Below are 15869 nucleotides of genomic sequence, written 5' to 3'. Positions count from 1 at the left end.
TTATTTCAATATGTGCAGAAAATGTATATTATTGTAAATGTGAGATTGTTACACTATTTAGAACAACGTTTATGTGGTTAGTTGAGACAACCAGCTATTTCTGCACAAGTGAGTGACATGTTTTGGCCCCCCCAGTCCTTTTGTTTATTGGTTGTACAGTTTGGAAGGCTGCAGCCTGCCTCATCAAGTTGTGATTATTGACTGTCAAACACTTTCAATGGATTTCCCTTCATGTTAACAACTTTTTTTTTTTTTTTTTTTTAAATGACCATCTTCAGAGGTGTGGAAATGTTCTATCCATTTTATTCAGAAGAAATGTAAATGTATACAAGATTTATTTTTAAAAGGATTTAAAAAAAAGATTGTTAGCTACATTCCTTAAACTTACTGAAATTCACTTCAAGTGTCCGCCAGCTAGAGGTTCTTAATATAATACATGCAAGAACGAACAGAACAGAAAAATAAAAAACCCTTTAATCCCAGTTCCCAGTGTTTAAAGGGGCAGAGCTCCCATTCTTGGTGGCGAGTGCCAGACAGCAGAGCTGGTACGTTTGAAGTAGCGAGGTTTGCTCTTGTAGAAGATGCGGTCCAGTTTTGGCGGTTCAATCTCCCCGTAGTGAGAGTCCACGTCAGCTGGGTGGAAATATTGCTTCATCATAGACTGCTTCAGCTGGTTGCCTAGAGGAGAGGGAAGCACATGTTCACTTTAGCATCCTGACTGTAAAGCCATGGGTCTTATAGTTGAAAAAGCTGGCACAAAGTGCCATCATGCCTCCAGTCGTTAGCGCTAACGGCTAGTTAGCAACGGCTCCATAAACCATCTTCAACTTCCTTCAAACTGCACAGAGACATTAAAAAAAATGGTATCCATGAGTTAATCTAACTCTGGGTATGTAGAAAAAAAAAAGAAAAAGGGATTGATTGCCAAAATCTCAAACTATCCCTTTAAGAGCACAGTAAAAAGGCATAAAGGAGGCCTTGTGTGGAGGTGTGATGCTACGAGGCCTTGTGTGGAGGTGTTATGCATCATGTGATGCTACGAGGCCTTGTGTGGAGGTGTGATGCTACGAGGCCTTGTGTGGAGGTGTTATGCATCATGTGATGCTACGAGGCCTTGTGTGGAGATGTGATGCTACGAGGCCTTGTGTGGAGGTGTTATGCATCATGTGATGCTACGAGGCCTTGTGTGGAGATGTGATGCTACGAGGCCTTGTGTGGAGGTGTTATGCATCACGTGATGCTACGAGCCCTAAGTCAGTAAGTCAAACATACCCTCAGCCCATGTGGGGATGGGTTTCCTCGGTGCGGATTCGTCGTCAGTAGAGTCATCACTGTTCTGGTCCATCCCATAGTCCTCAGGGTTGGTGTTGAGAACAACTGGCTTGTTGCCCCCCTTAGGAGTGATCTCATATGACTGGGGAGACTGCTGCAAGGGTAGGAAGACAAAATCATGGATTACATGCATATGCATTTATCATTTCTTCTTCTCTTAGAATTAACTGACGAGTTGTGCGATTTCTGCACCCAGCTAAGGTTCGATGGAGAAAGTAGGTCCAGCTTCAGCAACAGTAGAAGTCATATGGTCATGTTGAGAGTGAGCCCTCATCTCCTACAACTGGGGAGACTGCTGCCATTTAGCAGATGCTTTTATCAACAACTGGGGAGACTGCTGCCATTTAGCAGATGCTTTTATCAACAACTGGGGAGACTGCTGCCATTTAGCAGATGCTTTTATCAACAACTGGGGAGACTGCTGCCATTTAGCAGATGCTTTTATCAACAACTGGGGAGACTGCTGCCATTTAGCAGATGCTTTTATCAACAACTGGGGGAGACTGCTGCCATTTAGCAGATGCTTTTATCAACAACTGGGGAGACTGCTGCCATTTAGCAGATGCTTTTATCAACAACTGGGGAGACTGCTGCCATTTAGCAGATGCTTTTATCAACAACTGGGGAGACTGCTGCCATTTAGCAGATGCTTTTATCCAAAGCGACTTAGTTATGCTCGCCTACATTTTAAATATGGGTGGCCCCTGGGAATCGAACCCACAATCCTGGCGTTGCAAGCACCATGCTCTACGGACTATGGCTCTAACGAGAGTGTAGTCCATACCTCGATATCCACAGTGACGTTGAGGACTCCTCCCTTCCCTACAGGCGTCTTCATCAACATGGGCTATAGAGGGAACAGGAGAGGTGCAGGATCAGTATACCCCAATGAGACACACAAGACTTTGCATAGATTAGGAAAATCATTACTGACAGCACATATGCCTCAAGTCCTTCAGCCCCAAGGGGAAAAAAAGCAAACGTTTACATTCAAAACAATGACGCGTCATATAACCACAAGTAGCCCCCCCCTCCTCGCTGTTAAGTCATATGTTAGGGCCAATCCCACATCTTCCCCTAGGTCCGACACCAGGGTTCCCCAAACTGACGTACAACAAATGTTCATTGTTGGAAATAAGACTGTAGAAACACCAGGAAATCAGCTCCAAGTGATTTACATTTTGGAAATCTGTTCCCAAGTATTCCCACGCATAATATATGTGATTGTATACAAATGTAAAGAAGGTTTGAAATTATTCTGTTTTAGTCAAATATTATATCCATTTGGGCTTCTTGCGGTCAATTTGCACTCTACAAATTATTTGTAATTATGTTCCTCCCCCCCACCCCCCCGAACATCTCAAGAAAAAAAAACCCACCCGGGGCTGAATCTAGTTGATGATCTCTGCCCTACGCACTTGTGGAGATCGGAGAGAATTTGATTGGTGTAAGCAATATGGTGAAACTTCCACCTATCCTATCCGAGGGCTCCAAGGTGGAGCTACTATCAGATTGATTTCACCTGTCAAAATCGGTTTGGGCCTTAAAGTAGAGGAAGTGTTCTCACCTGAACATCAGCAGTGAGGTGGCTCTTAGCAGCAGCAATAGCAGCTGCCTCCCTTTCCCTCTGTATGGCTGCTTCCCTCTGTCTGGCTGCTTCCCTCTGTCTCTCAGCTTCCCTCTGTCTCTCAGCTTCCCTCTGTCTCTCAGCTTCCCTCTGTCTCTCAGCTTCCCTCTGTCTCTCAGCTTCCCTCTGTCTCTCCTCCTCAGCCTGCCTCTGCTGCTCCTCCTAGTGACACAGAATAAAAACGGGTTTCATTAGCACTTTAATCTACCGTTAACGTTGGCATCGTCTAACCAAAAGTGTACCCGTCAATGTACATGTACACAGTCCCCGATATGAACACCTTTTAAAACATGATGTCCAAATCATCTGAAAAGTACCTTCAAACCAAGTCTACACAATGCTTAAGACAGGAACAGTCATGTTAAATGAACGGTTAATCCAAACACCAGTTTGACAGGACAGGACAGGTATGTCTTACCCTCCTCCTCTCCTCCAGCTCCCTCCTCTCCTTCTCCCTGGCAGCTCTCTCCACTTCTCTCTGAAGAGCGGTGGCCTTGTCCCGTTCTGCCCGCTCCCTGAAAACAGACAAGCCTTCTGTCTCCACATCAAACTGTCAAACCAACCAATTCACAGTCCAAAGCTTCGTACATCAACATTACCGATGGCAGGGCCAGTTTGATAGAATTAAAAGGTCAAACTAATTCATTTTTTTTCAGCAGTTGTCGCGGTCGTTTCACAGCTGTCGTCTTCCATAAGAAAATAAAACACTTCCATTCATCAATAGTTGACAGGAAACTACCTCTCAGCAGAGGCTTGTCTCTCTCTCTCCAGCTCCCTCTCCTGTTCCTTTTTCAGCTCCAGTGCTCGCCGGGCCTCAGCCATCTTGCGAGTCCTCTCCTGCTCCTCGTCAGCTCTTCTCTTAGCCTGCAGTTCCTGCTGACGCTTCTCCTCCTCCTCCTGGGACACAACAAGGGTCACAAACGTTTAGAACAACAAAAAAACCCACAAGCACCTTCAAGAGGTACCCAGTTCTACTAGAAAACAAAATGTCTGTCCCCGGGGCTGGTGTAGCAGGAACGCTGCAGTTTGGACATTCATGGGTCAAGAGTGGGTACGGATTCCACCGCTCCCATGGGTGGTATTCGCTCTACCTCTCAAATATCTGCCTATTAAAAATAAAAATAATCGTAATAATTATGAAAGTTCAACAAAACAAGGACTGTCTTACAGACTGTTGAATCTTCCTCCTCCTGGCGTCCTCCTCCATCTTCCTCCTCAGTTCCAGCTCCTCCTGGCGTTTGCTGGCCACCTTCTTCTTGGCCTTCTCCTCTGCCATGCGCTCCACTCGCAGCTGGGGAACAGGGGGGGAAATAGTTTAGCACTTTACACACAGTGGAACAGGATCGTGTTCATTAGGGCACGCCGTAGCAAAACAGTTTGCACGGGAAAACGAAAAAGGGTTTCCTATTGGACAAGTTCAGATAGTATCTCCCCTTTTCGCTCCATTTCAAGGAGGTTTGTGCCCAAATGAACACGACCCTTTACGGTAGCTTCACCTCTGCATCAGATGTCGTCCGTCCCCCTTTCATTCAGTAAAGCCGTGTTTCTCGTCAACATCTCACCTTGTCGTGTTTCTCGTCAATCTGAAGCATCTTCTGCTCAATCTTCTTCTTCTTCTCCTCCTCCCTCTGTTCTTCCTTCACCCGGGCCTCGACTACCCTCCGCAGCCGTTCATCCCTCTTCCTCTTCATCTCCTCCTGTTTTCTCCGCTTCTCTTCCTCCATCTTCTTCTTCCTCTCCTCTTCTTGCTCCTGCTTCTTCTTCAGGGCATCCAGTTTCAGACGTTCTCTTTCCTAGAACAGAAATACACTCTCTGAGATCAAAAAAGGTATCCGCTCTCCCTGGTTACATGGCATGACGTTCTCTCTTTACATTCTAGTGGCAACTCATTTTGAGACTGAGTGAAAATCAGGTGTTAGTAATATGTTACATTTAAGGCGAAATGGAAAGGGAGCCCATGAAGAGGGAGTACGATTAACATGAGACTAAAGGCACCAAGGGTGATTTCTGAAATAAAAAATACGCATCTCAAGGGCACCTACACACAGATTCGCAGCATAAAAAATAAATAAAAAATATGACGTCAAGTCCTTGCATTTAAATTTTGGTTTGGCGAGGGGCGAACTTATGTTCTTGCAAAGAGCCGGCAATGCCCTTGTGTGTAGATGACCTTAAACATGTTACGACATACATCGGATCAAACACGGTCGGATCAAACCCCAGCCTTTGTGCCTCTTGGAAACCCAACTTTTTAACTCACATGGCGTGGCAGGGAGGAGGGCAAACGGAGTGTACGAACCAAACAACGTTAATTCAGATGGCGTGGCAGGGAGGAGGACAAACGGAGTGTACGAACCAAACAACGTTAATTCAGATGGCGTGGCAGGGAGGAGGACAAACGGAGTGTACGAACCAAACAACGTTAATTCAGATGGCGTGGCAGGGAGGAGGACAAGTGGCCCGTTAGAGAGCAAACACACAACTAGTGAAGTAACAGGAGACCAAACACCCCCCCCACCATATTACTATAATACATACCACTACACCACTGCCTGGCTGTAGGGGGGACAGGGAGAGAGAGAGCCAATTAACCAGGCTGGTTAACATTGTGATTGTTTTTTTAAAAACTTCCTAAATGTTTTTTTGGCTCAAAATGATCACAAAACAGGTATGATGTGATCACGACAACATGTGGGATTGGGGATAGGCCTATTTTATTGATATGAATGGAGGATAATGTCATGAAGGCAGGAATTATTCAGGAAATTAGTAGTGATCTGTAGACTAACCTTGAAGTCTGCTCTGCCTGGCGTGGTGTGTTTGATGAAGGACTTCATGACCGTGTTGCGACCCAGAGAGCTGGGGGTCATCATCAGCATCTGGTTCCTCTGGACCGTGTGGAGGAATGACCTCATGTTGGGCCTCACCTGCAGTATACAACTAACATTAGGGTCTATTCACGGGAAGCAAACTTTACAATGCTTCAGAAAACACACTTAACAGCGCTTCAGAACGTAAAACATACAATGATAAAAATAAAAAATTTTTAAAAAACTTTACAGTGATAAGGCCCACACTTAATATATTCACGGTTTTGGAAGAACTGTTCTGTGCCAGACAATACAATACATTTTCACCACAGCTACTTGTTCTGAAGACAAGCGTGATATGAAGAGACCGTCTGATGTCTTTGGTTCTTACACTCTGGCTCTTCACGGGGGGTGAGGGCTTCTTCCTGGGGCTCTGGAAATCATCTGCGGCCGCTCTGCGCTTGGCACTGAGACGAGGACCCAGACTCTTACCACTGCCACCTAGGGAACACAAGCCTGTTAATGCCCCCCTCTCTCTCTGAAGCACAGCTGTAACCTACTGACATAACAAGCATGATTCAGAAGACAGGGAGAGATTTTTATGTATGTATGTGGTATGACGCAGCTTCGGTATGCGGTATGACGCAGCTTCGGTATGCGGTATGACGCGGCTTCGGTATGCGGTATGACGCGGCTTCGGTATGCGGTATGACGCGGCTTCGGTATGCGGTATGACGCGGCTTCGGTATGACGCGGCTTCGGTATGCAGTATGACGCAGCTTCGGTATGCGTATGACGCAGCTTCGGTATGCGTATGACGCAGCTTCGGTATGCGTATGACGCAGCTTCGGTATGCGGTATGACGCGGCTTCGGTATGCGGTATGACGCGGCTTCGGTATGACGCAGCTTCGGTATGCGGTATGGCGCGCAGCTTCGTATGCGGTATGGCGCAGCTCGGTATGACGCAGCCGGTATGCGGTATGCCGCGGCTTGTATCGCGGTATGACGCCAGCCGGTATGCGGTATGGCGCTAACCGGTATGCGGTATGGCGCAGCTTCGGTATGCGGTATGACGCAGCTTCGGTATGCGGTATGACGCAGCCGGTATGCGGTATGACGCAGCTTCGGTATGCGGTATGACGCAGCTTCGGTATGCGGTATGACGCAGCTTCGGTATGCGGTATGACGCAGCCTCGGTATGCGGTATGACGCAGCTTCGGTATGCGGTATGACGCAGCTTCGGTATGCGGTATGACGCAGCTTCGGTATGCGGTATGACGCAGCTTCGGTAGGCGGTATGACGCAGCTTCGGTATGACGCAGCTTCGGTATGTGTGCCAGTCTTGGCCTTTGCTGATGAGTGTGTGTGAGAGAGTGTGGTAATGATGGTCTGTACCTGATCCGGAGTCTGGTGTGCCGGTCTTGGCCTTGCTGATGATCGAGGCTGATGGTGGCATGGTGGGAGTGGTCTGGGCCATGGAGCGGGTGAATCGACGAACCTCCTCAACACTGAGAGCCCCTGGGTGGTTCTGGACCATGTTATCCTGCTCAAATTAAAATAAAGATGAGTTTAGACAATCATTTCACTATGATCCATCAATATATTTACATAAGGAACATACAGAATAGTAAAGCTTGACATCAAGTATTAGTCAGGGTTGGGGTCAATTCCATTTCAATTCAGGATGTAAATGAGGAACATCCTGAATTGGAATTGACCCCAAACCTGATATGAATGTATATTTTAGATAAATGTATCATCCAGGTACAATGCGGATGTTTCCTACCCCAGGAGAAGTCTCAGGAGCTGGGCTGTCAGTCTCAGCAGGCTCCTCTGACAATACCCTGCCATACACAACAACGTATCAGATACATAATAACCTAGGGGGTATTCATTAGGTCGCACACTGTTGCAAAAACGTTTCACAATATATTTTTTGTTGTTGTTGGCAACGAAAACAAGTGTTCTATTGAACAAATCCAGGTAGGTTCCCCCTTGGTTTGGTTCCGTTTGCTTGCGTTAGATTCCGTTTGGTTCCTAGTGAATACACCCTTGGTGTAGGCTTGGGCGGTATCCAGATTGTCATACCTTGTGCCATACTGGGATATTCAGTAATACCGGCACTGAACTCAAGGGGCGCTATTTTAATCCGAAGGTTAGCAATCCTTACAAGAACATGTAATATCCCGTAGAGAACACTAACTAACTGCTAATGAGCACATTGCGAACATTTTATAGTCTCTGACCTAAAGTATTTGCAGGACAAACTCAAAGTTATATAAGTAACTCAAATGCAAAACAGTTTGCTGTACGCACAAAACAAATATTAGACAGCAAGGCTCTTAACCCAGGATCGCTGTTACTAAGCGAAACTTGATTTTGGAAGAAGCTAACAACAGCTAGATAGCTAACAAGCTTCTAAATTAGCAAACCCATGCGCACAACTGCAGAGCATTTGTCACATTTTAGACAGTTAACTTAACGGTTATCTGATATCTAGCCGGCAAACATTTAGTTGTGAATTCCAAACTGTAACTAGATCACCTGGCTGCACAACAGAGAGAGACTCACAAGGCTCCGGTCTGGGCACTACCGGTAAGCTTCATAATGAAAAATAAATGTGACAGGTGAAATGAAGAACGCAATCTTTTTTAAATTATCTCCTAACATATTGCACACGTTGACTGAAGGCATTTACTTAAAAAGTAGCTACAAATATTCACTTTTTTCTTTTTTTTTTTTCTTCAAAAGAAATAGTTTCAACGGTATTGAAAAACCATCCCATGGCTATTTCCAAATACCCCGGTATACAGAATACCGCCCAAGCCTACCTTAGTCTACATTATTCGCATACCAATTACAACAGACGTGTTTATACATTCAGAACAAGACAACGTTTGATTAAAAAGGTAGGCCTATTAATGCGATCACTCACCCATCCGTCTGCACCTCGACCTCATGTCCATCACTTTCCATGCACACGTCTTCTACAGACAGACAGACAGACAGACAGACAGACACAAGGCAACACTATCAGTCAATAGCACAGTATATATCGTTAACATTGTCAAGGCGTGATATGGAGAAATAAATTGCACCAAAAAAAAAAAAAGGCACGCTCAACTCTTACTAAGTTCTGTAGCATAGCAGTAAATGAGTAATCAGACTAATATGAAATAATTTTTGGCTGCACGCCAAACCATATTGCTCACATCCACAGGAGGCTGCTGAGGGGAGGACGGCTCATAATAATTCCTGGAATGGAGTCAATGGAATGGAGTCAAACATCAAAAGACGTGGTTTCCATGTGGTGGATACCACTCCATTGACTCCACTCCAGGAATTATTATGAGCCGTCCTCCCCTACGCAGCCGCCACTGCTCACATCACGTAAACTCCATTCAAGGAGTAACGGCAAAATGCCAGGTCACATCCCATCACTCACCAGGCCCGCTGACGTTACTGCTGCAGGTGGAGCTACCCATACGAGCCTTCTTCTTCAGGAAGGATCTCCTGGAGGCTCTGCGGACAGACTCCTGGGTCATGCTGTGTCTCAGCCCTGCCAGGGAGCGCCGCACGGTCAGGGAGTGTCTCACGGAGCTCCGCCTGGGGCCCGGGGGCGTGGTGCCGGCAGCGATGGCTATCTTGGTGGCGGTGCGGCCTGGAGAGTGCTCTGGGTTGGGGTTCATCTGAAGCTCCGCAGAACGCCGCTCTGAGGCTGAGATCTTGACTATGGCTTTAGCTATGTGACTCTGGGTGAGAGGAGGAGGAGGGGGTGTGAGACAGGGGGGCTGGGAGGTGTCTGAGCTGGACTCCCCCCTCTTCCTCTCAGCCTCCTCTGGCTGCATCCTCTCCTCCTGGATTTGTTCGGCTGAAGCCTCATGCTGCGTCTCCTCTGGCTCCTGCTCCAGCTGAGAGGAGGAGGCCTGAGAAGCTCCTTTTCGGGTGCTGCATACGGGTGGTACCGCCTCAGGCTGGGTAGTCTGTTTGGCTCTGCGGGTACGAGGGGGCTTGACTATCTCTTCCACTGTGACCGGAGATCCTCTATCATCCTCTGCTATCAGGTTCAGGGAGGTGGACACAGAGGAGCGACGCAGGTTGCTGCGCTTTCCCTTTGAGAAGCTGCAGGGTTGACAAAGATAGCATTATAGTAGACGTCAGAGAGGAGATAGCATTATAGTAGACGTCAGAGAGGAGATAGCATTATAGTAGACGTCAGAGAGGAGATAGCATTATAGTAGACGTCAGAGAGGAGATAGCATTATAGTAGACGTCAGAGAGGAGATAGCATTATAGTAGACGTCAGAGAGGAGATAGCATTATAGTAGACGTCAGAGAGGAGATAGCATTATAGTAGACGTTAGAGAGGAGATAGCATTATAGTAGACGTCAGAGAGGAGATAGCATTATAGTAGACGTCAGAGAGGAGATAGCATTATAGTAGACGTCAGAGAGGAGATAGCATTATAGTAGACGTCAGAGAGGAGATAGCATTATAGTAGACGTCAGAGAGGAGATAGCATTATAGTAGACGTCAGAGAGGTGATAGCATTATAGTAGACGTCAGAGAGGTGATAGCATTATAGTAGACGTTAGAGAGGTGATAGCATTATAGTAGACGTTAGAGAGGAGATAGCATTATAGTAGACGTTAGAAAGGAGATAGCATTATAGTAGACGTTAGAGAGGTGATAGCATTATAGTAGACGTTAGAAAGGAGATAGCATTATAGTAGACGTTAGAAAGGAGATATCATTATAGTAGACAGAGAGGAGATATCATTATAGTAGACAGAGAGGAGATATCATTATAGTAGACGTCAGAGAGGAGATAGCATTATAGTAGACGTCAGAGAGGAGATAGCATTATAGTAGACGTCAGAGAGGAGATAGCATTATAGTAGACGTTAGAGAGGAGATAGCATTATAGTAGACGTTAGAGAGGTGATAGCATTATAGTAGACGTTAGAGAGGTGATAGCATTATAGTAGACGTTAGAGAGGAGATAGCATTATAGTAGACGTTAGAGAGGAGATAGCATTATAGTAGACGTTAGAAAGGAGATAGCATTATAGTAGACGTTAGAAAGGAGATAGCATTATAGTAGACGTTAGAGGAGATCAGACACCTTGACTAGACCGGTCACGCTGCGTGCACAAGCGGTGCAAAATAAATGTACACAAGCATGTTATTGAATCATTTCATCAACATTGCTTGCGGGCGTAAAAAAGTGTCTGTGTTGCCAAACGCTAAAATAGAACTTGGTTCTATTTGAAACGCTTGACGCGCTGCAAGTCCCGCCTCTCCCATTTCCTCATTGGTTTTCACGAAGATACAAACCCACGAGGGTGCATGAAAGATAGGAGCGGTTGTACTAATATGTCTCATGGCAAATTAACAGAATAACCTACCGTCTCTTGATGTGATTTTCATTTTGACCCACGGCCAGACGCTTCCTACGGTTGCTCTTCTTCTGTGATGGAGTCTTTGGCATCAGTTCTGGCTCCGCACTGAAGTCACTGAGATAGGAAGGAAAAGTATTGTGAATATGAATGGCTCTGGGGAGAACACCTGCTCTTTCCGTGCCAGACTGACCAGGTGAAAGCTATGATCCCTTATCGGATGTCACTTGTTAAATCGACATCAAATCAGTGTAGATGAAGGGGAGGAGTCAGGTTAAAGAAATATTTTTTAAAGCCTTGAATTGTGTGTGTGTGCCATTCAGAGGGTGAATGGGCAAGACAAAAGATTTAAGTGCCTTTGAACGGGGTATGGTAGTAGGTGCCAGGCGCACCGGTTTGTGTCAAGAACTGCAACGCTGCTGGGTTTTTCCACACTCAACAGTTTCCAGCCAACTTGACACAACTGTGGAAAGCATTGGAGTCAACCATTGGCCAGCATCCCTGTGGAACGCTTTCGACACCTTGTAGAGTCCCATGCCGCGACGAATTGAGGTTGTTCTGAGGGCAAAAGGGGGGGGTGAAACTCAATATTTGGAAGGTGTTCCTAATGTTTGGTATCCTCAGAGGATATACGGCTCTGAAGAGAAAGGTCAACTGTTGCAGGATGAATCCTTCCTTCTGGCCGTCATTACTTTACAGAATTACAAATTACAGTAGCTACAGATTGTTACACTAGACAATGTGATTTGATTACTGGGAGTTACAGGTTAGGTACTGTTCGGCGTGGGGCTGTCCCCGACAAGGCGCTGCATCGCAGTGCTAGAGGAGGCACTACAGACCAGTGTTCGATCCCGGGCTGTGACGCAGACAGCCGCGACCGGGAGACCCATGAGGTGGCGGCGCACAATCGTCGTCCGGGTTAGGGGAGGGCTTTGGCCGGCTGGGATGTCCTTGCCCCGTCGCACTCTAGCGACTCCTTGTGGCAGCCTGGCGCATGCACGCTGACACGGTCGCCAGCCGTACAGGGTTTCCTCCGACACATTGGTGCGGCTGGCTTCCGGGTTAAGCGAGCAGTGTATCAAGGTGACAAGACTAACCACCAATTGGATATCACGAAATAGGGGAGAAAAGGGGCAAAAAATATAACAAATATATACCAAAAAAAGGCTTGGCGGGCCCAATTGTTTTCACGTATACTTTTCCATATATACACTATATACACACCATAGGTGTTTTAATCAAATTAACTATTCGCACCGAGCTTGTCTGATGCTTGGTCTAAGGCACTGCATCGCAGTGCTAACTGTGCCACTAGAGATCCTGGTTCGAATCCAGGCTCTGTCGCAGCCGGCCGCGACCGGGAGACTCATGGGCGGCGCACAATTGGCCAAGCGTCGTCCAGGGTAGGGGAGGGAATGGCCGGCAGGGATGTAGCTCAGTTGATAGAGCATGGCGTTTGCAACGCCAGGGTTGTGGGTTCGATTCCCACGGGGGGCCAGTATAAAAAAAATATGTATTCACTAACTGTAAGTCGCTCTGGATAAGAGCGTCTGCTAAATGACTAAAAAAATATATATATATATACAATATTAAAATTTAAAAAAATAATACAAATATTCAAAAAATTAAACAAATGCTTTAAGCGCACTGTTTGATAAAATAATTAAGACACACAAATGACTAGGAGTCTGACCGCAATTGATTTGATTGTACCGGGCCTGTGACTAGCACCTGTTGTCTCCCTCCTCCCTGCTGGAGCGACCACCACAGAACATCAACAGTGTTCATCGCGCTGTCCGTGTCGCTGAAGCTGCAACATAACTACAGCCATTTCTGACTGAAAAGTTCTGTTACCGAAATCCCTCATTTGTTTAGGAAAAACATTCCCTACGCCCTCAACCCTCGCTCTCTTTAGGTGACATGTAAGCATCGCATGCACCTGACCAAAAGGGCCTGACCTTTAGCATATCATAAATCACATCAATAAATTGGTTATAACGAACTCCAACACCATAACACGTGACAGCAAAAAGGCTGCGGAGGATGTGACAAACTCGAAACGGGGGAATGTTTACTGGTTGCTCAGGAGGTAAAGGGGAAAGTCAGATGTGTGGAAGAAATTTGACTGGTTGTGGAGAAGTCTATTAAGAACAGCATTTTCTAAATTCAAAAACGCGCCCGCTGCAACTGGACAGCCATTTAAGAAGACACGGGTTTGGCCAGATCGAGAACGAAGATTTTTTTTTACAATCGGAAAGTTAAGGTTAGTAAAAACGTATCTGTGCTACACAAACACTGCCTAACCTGTAACTCCCAGTAAAGGATACCAAAATTATTTGGTTAAATGTGGTCCTCTGTAGCTCAATTGGTAGAGCGCAGCGCTTGTAACGCCAGGGTAGTGGGTTCGATCCCCGGGACCACCCATATGTAAAAATGTATGCGCACATGACTGTAAGTCGCTTTGGATAAAAGCGTCTGCTAAATGGCATATTATTATTATTACATTATCTGGTGTAGCAATCTGAAGCTAAAATTACAGATGAAACTTTCAGGTGATTCAGAGAACAAATAACTTCACGTGTCACTAACCAGGTTTCCGTCCAACCTTAAGGGAGCAAAGTGTGTTGGGTAAAAAAAAAATGCCATGACAGGCCTGATGGAAACAGCTAATTTGTGGGTAAACTTTGCAAACATCGACAAAACAAAATAATATTTTGTCCATAATAATCTCATGAAGGCTATACCTGCAAGGCGTTGGCTAGAGCGCACGTGCCATGACCAGAGGGCACGTTAGCTATATAACAACATTTTTAGTGACAAGACCATCAGTAGAGTTGAAAATAAGACTGAAACCAATTAAAAAACATTTTTTTATTCGGTAAATGGGAATTTAAACCGCAAAAGTAAATTTTTAGGTGCACTACCTCGCCACACATATCCTTTTATCCGCAACAAGTCAATTTGATGGGATCTGGTGGGAAAAGTTGCACGTTGTTTTTAATGCACATTTCAGAATATTTGGATAAATCTGTCGCCAATTGGATGGAAAGCAAGTTTATGACAATGGTATCTTTTTCCTGTACACTTCAGTCCTCCCACCTTGAGAACATGCGGTTGGCTTCCTGCTGGATCTCCTCGAGCCACACCATGTGGACATTCTCTATTTCGTTGGCGAACTCCTGAATCCTCCCATTGAACATCTGCATCAGGGCATGCGTGGAGGACAGTACAGAGGTCATGGTTGCGACCTGGGGAAAATAAGAGGAAAGAATCAAGAGTTTTCAAACGTTTGATAGGATGGTGAAACCTCCCACAAAACTTTTGAACGCTCTAACTAAATTGGCAAGCAGTTACATTTTAACTTTAACTAGGAAGGCCAAAAAACTTCATCAAAACGTTAACATTTTGTACAAGTCGAGACATCTGACACAGGGACACATGCAAGGGGGAAAAACGAAGTGACACGACAACCATTCCAGAAAATAACTCAAACATTACCTACAAAACAAAAACATAACATTTAACAAAATGTTCATTGACACTTTGCTTGCAGTAACAAAATGGCTAACTAGCTACCATTTTTGAATTTTCGAACTAACCCGCGCATTTCCGCAAACTCAAGTGGACTCGACTATGGTCGTGGATCTTAACTAGCTACATTAGCTAATTACTTAACGTAACTAGTCTCCAGGACAACTTAGTTAGCAGCTAGCCAAATATATATCCTGCAAAGTAAATCAGATAATGTTGAAGAAACAAGATACCCAGTGTTGTCTTAGCAAACTAGCGAGTTGTTGTTGAGATTTTAAAAGTCACCGTGAAAGATGGCTAGCTAACGTTAGCTAGCTAACGATAGGCAAATAAAACTTACATACCATAAAACTCCTCCAGTTTCGAGAAAAAATAAAAATATTTTCCGCTTCAATAGCAGTTCACTCTATATTGCAGGTGAATTCAAAAATCTTCATAAAAGCATTAAATAGTCAAATCCGCCATTATCTTTCTCTGCACAACCACAACAAAGTAACGTTAGTCCCGACCAAACTTCAACACCCGCTGAAAACCGTTTAAATCGTTCGAAACCGTCTAAGCAAATCGGGGAATGGTTTGTAATGACGTGTCAAAATATGCTCCTCCCACTAACCAATCAAATTTTAAGAGGAAGTGTCGGGGGCGGTACACCCGATTCTATTCATGATTCAAACCGTCCAATCGTAGGAGAGGATTTCTTTGTCCCATGATAGCGCTATTAAGCGTTAACGTCATAAATAAGGTTAACACAGGTTTAGGAGATTTTATACATTTTGTTCTAAGATGTAATAGCAGTCAGTTAACATGACCTTTATGAATTATGAAGCCTTTATGTGCTTTATATGTTTTTATTTTATTTTTTATTACATAATTTCTTAAAAATTCACAAAAAGTGACGTTAGCTGATTAAGATTATCTCATGGAACAAAACGTATACCTCCTAAGCATGTGTTGACCACGTACCTTCATCGTTTATCCAGAAACCCTACAAAAACGCCATTCATTTTCTCCATAGTGTTTTAATACGGACGACAACTTTAGTACGCCATCACTAGCACATTAGAGGCTGCTGCTGCTGCCTATTGAAATCACTGGCCACTTTAAGAAATGGAACACCAGTCACTTTAATAATGTTTCCATATCTTGCACTACTCATCTCATATGTATA

General features: G+C 45.1%; 1 protein-coding gene across 1 annotated transcript; it reads right to left on the bottom strand.

Moving 5' to 3' along the window:
- Positions 1 to 287: 287 nt before the first annotated feature.
- Positions 288 to 15241, bottom strand: LOC121531581 (inner centromere protein). The gene is made up of 17 exons (XM_041836859.2): positions 15046 to 15241; positions 14270 to 14418; positions 11180 to 11287; positions 9216 to 9892; positions 8706 to 8757; positions 7557 to 7614; positions 7166 to 7313; positions 6161 to 6270; positions 5749 to 5886; positions 4522 to 4752; positions 4128 to 4250; positions 3699 to 3856; positions 3378 to 3474; positions 2900 to 3121; positions 2117 to 2179; positions 1273 to 1426; positions 288 to 678 (listed from the first exon to the last, which is right to left on the bottom strand). Exons 1-17 carry the CDS (start codon positions 15046 to 15048, stop codon positions 494 to 496), a joined length of 2676 nt encoding a protein of 891 aa, XP_041692793.2. The 5' UTR covers positions 15049 to 15241; the 3' UTR covers positions 288 to 493.
- Between the last annotated feature and the right edge of the window lie 628 nt (positions 15242 to 15869).

Source organism: Coregonus clupeaformis, unplaced genomic scaffold, assembly GCF_020615455.1.
Source record: "Coregonus clupeaformis isolate EN_2021a unplaced genomic scaffold, ASM2061545v1 scaf0552, whole genome shotgun sequence".
Lineage (NCBI taxonomy): Eukaryota > Metazoa > Chordata > Actinopteri > Salmoniformes > Salmonidae > Coregonus > Coregonus clupeaformis.
This window is presented reverse-complemented; position numbering and strand designations above follow the sequence as displayed.

What these genes read in the sequence shown, in the direction of transcription:
- LOC121531581 (XM_041836859.2), bottom strand. An exon ending in GCCAACCGCATGTTCTCAAG is followed by an intron (nt 11,288 to 14,269) that starts GTGGGAGGACTG and finishes TTCCTATCTCAG; the next exon opens with TGACTTCAGTGCGGAGCCAG. An exon ending in CCCCCGTGAAGAGCCAGAGT is followed by an intron (nt 5,887 to 6,160) that starts GTAAGAACCAAA and finishes TGTATACTGCAG; the next exon opens with GTGAGGCCCAACATGAGGTC.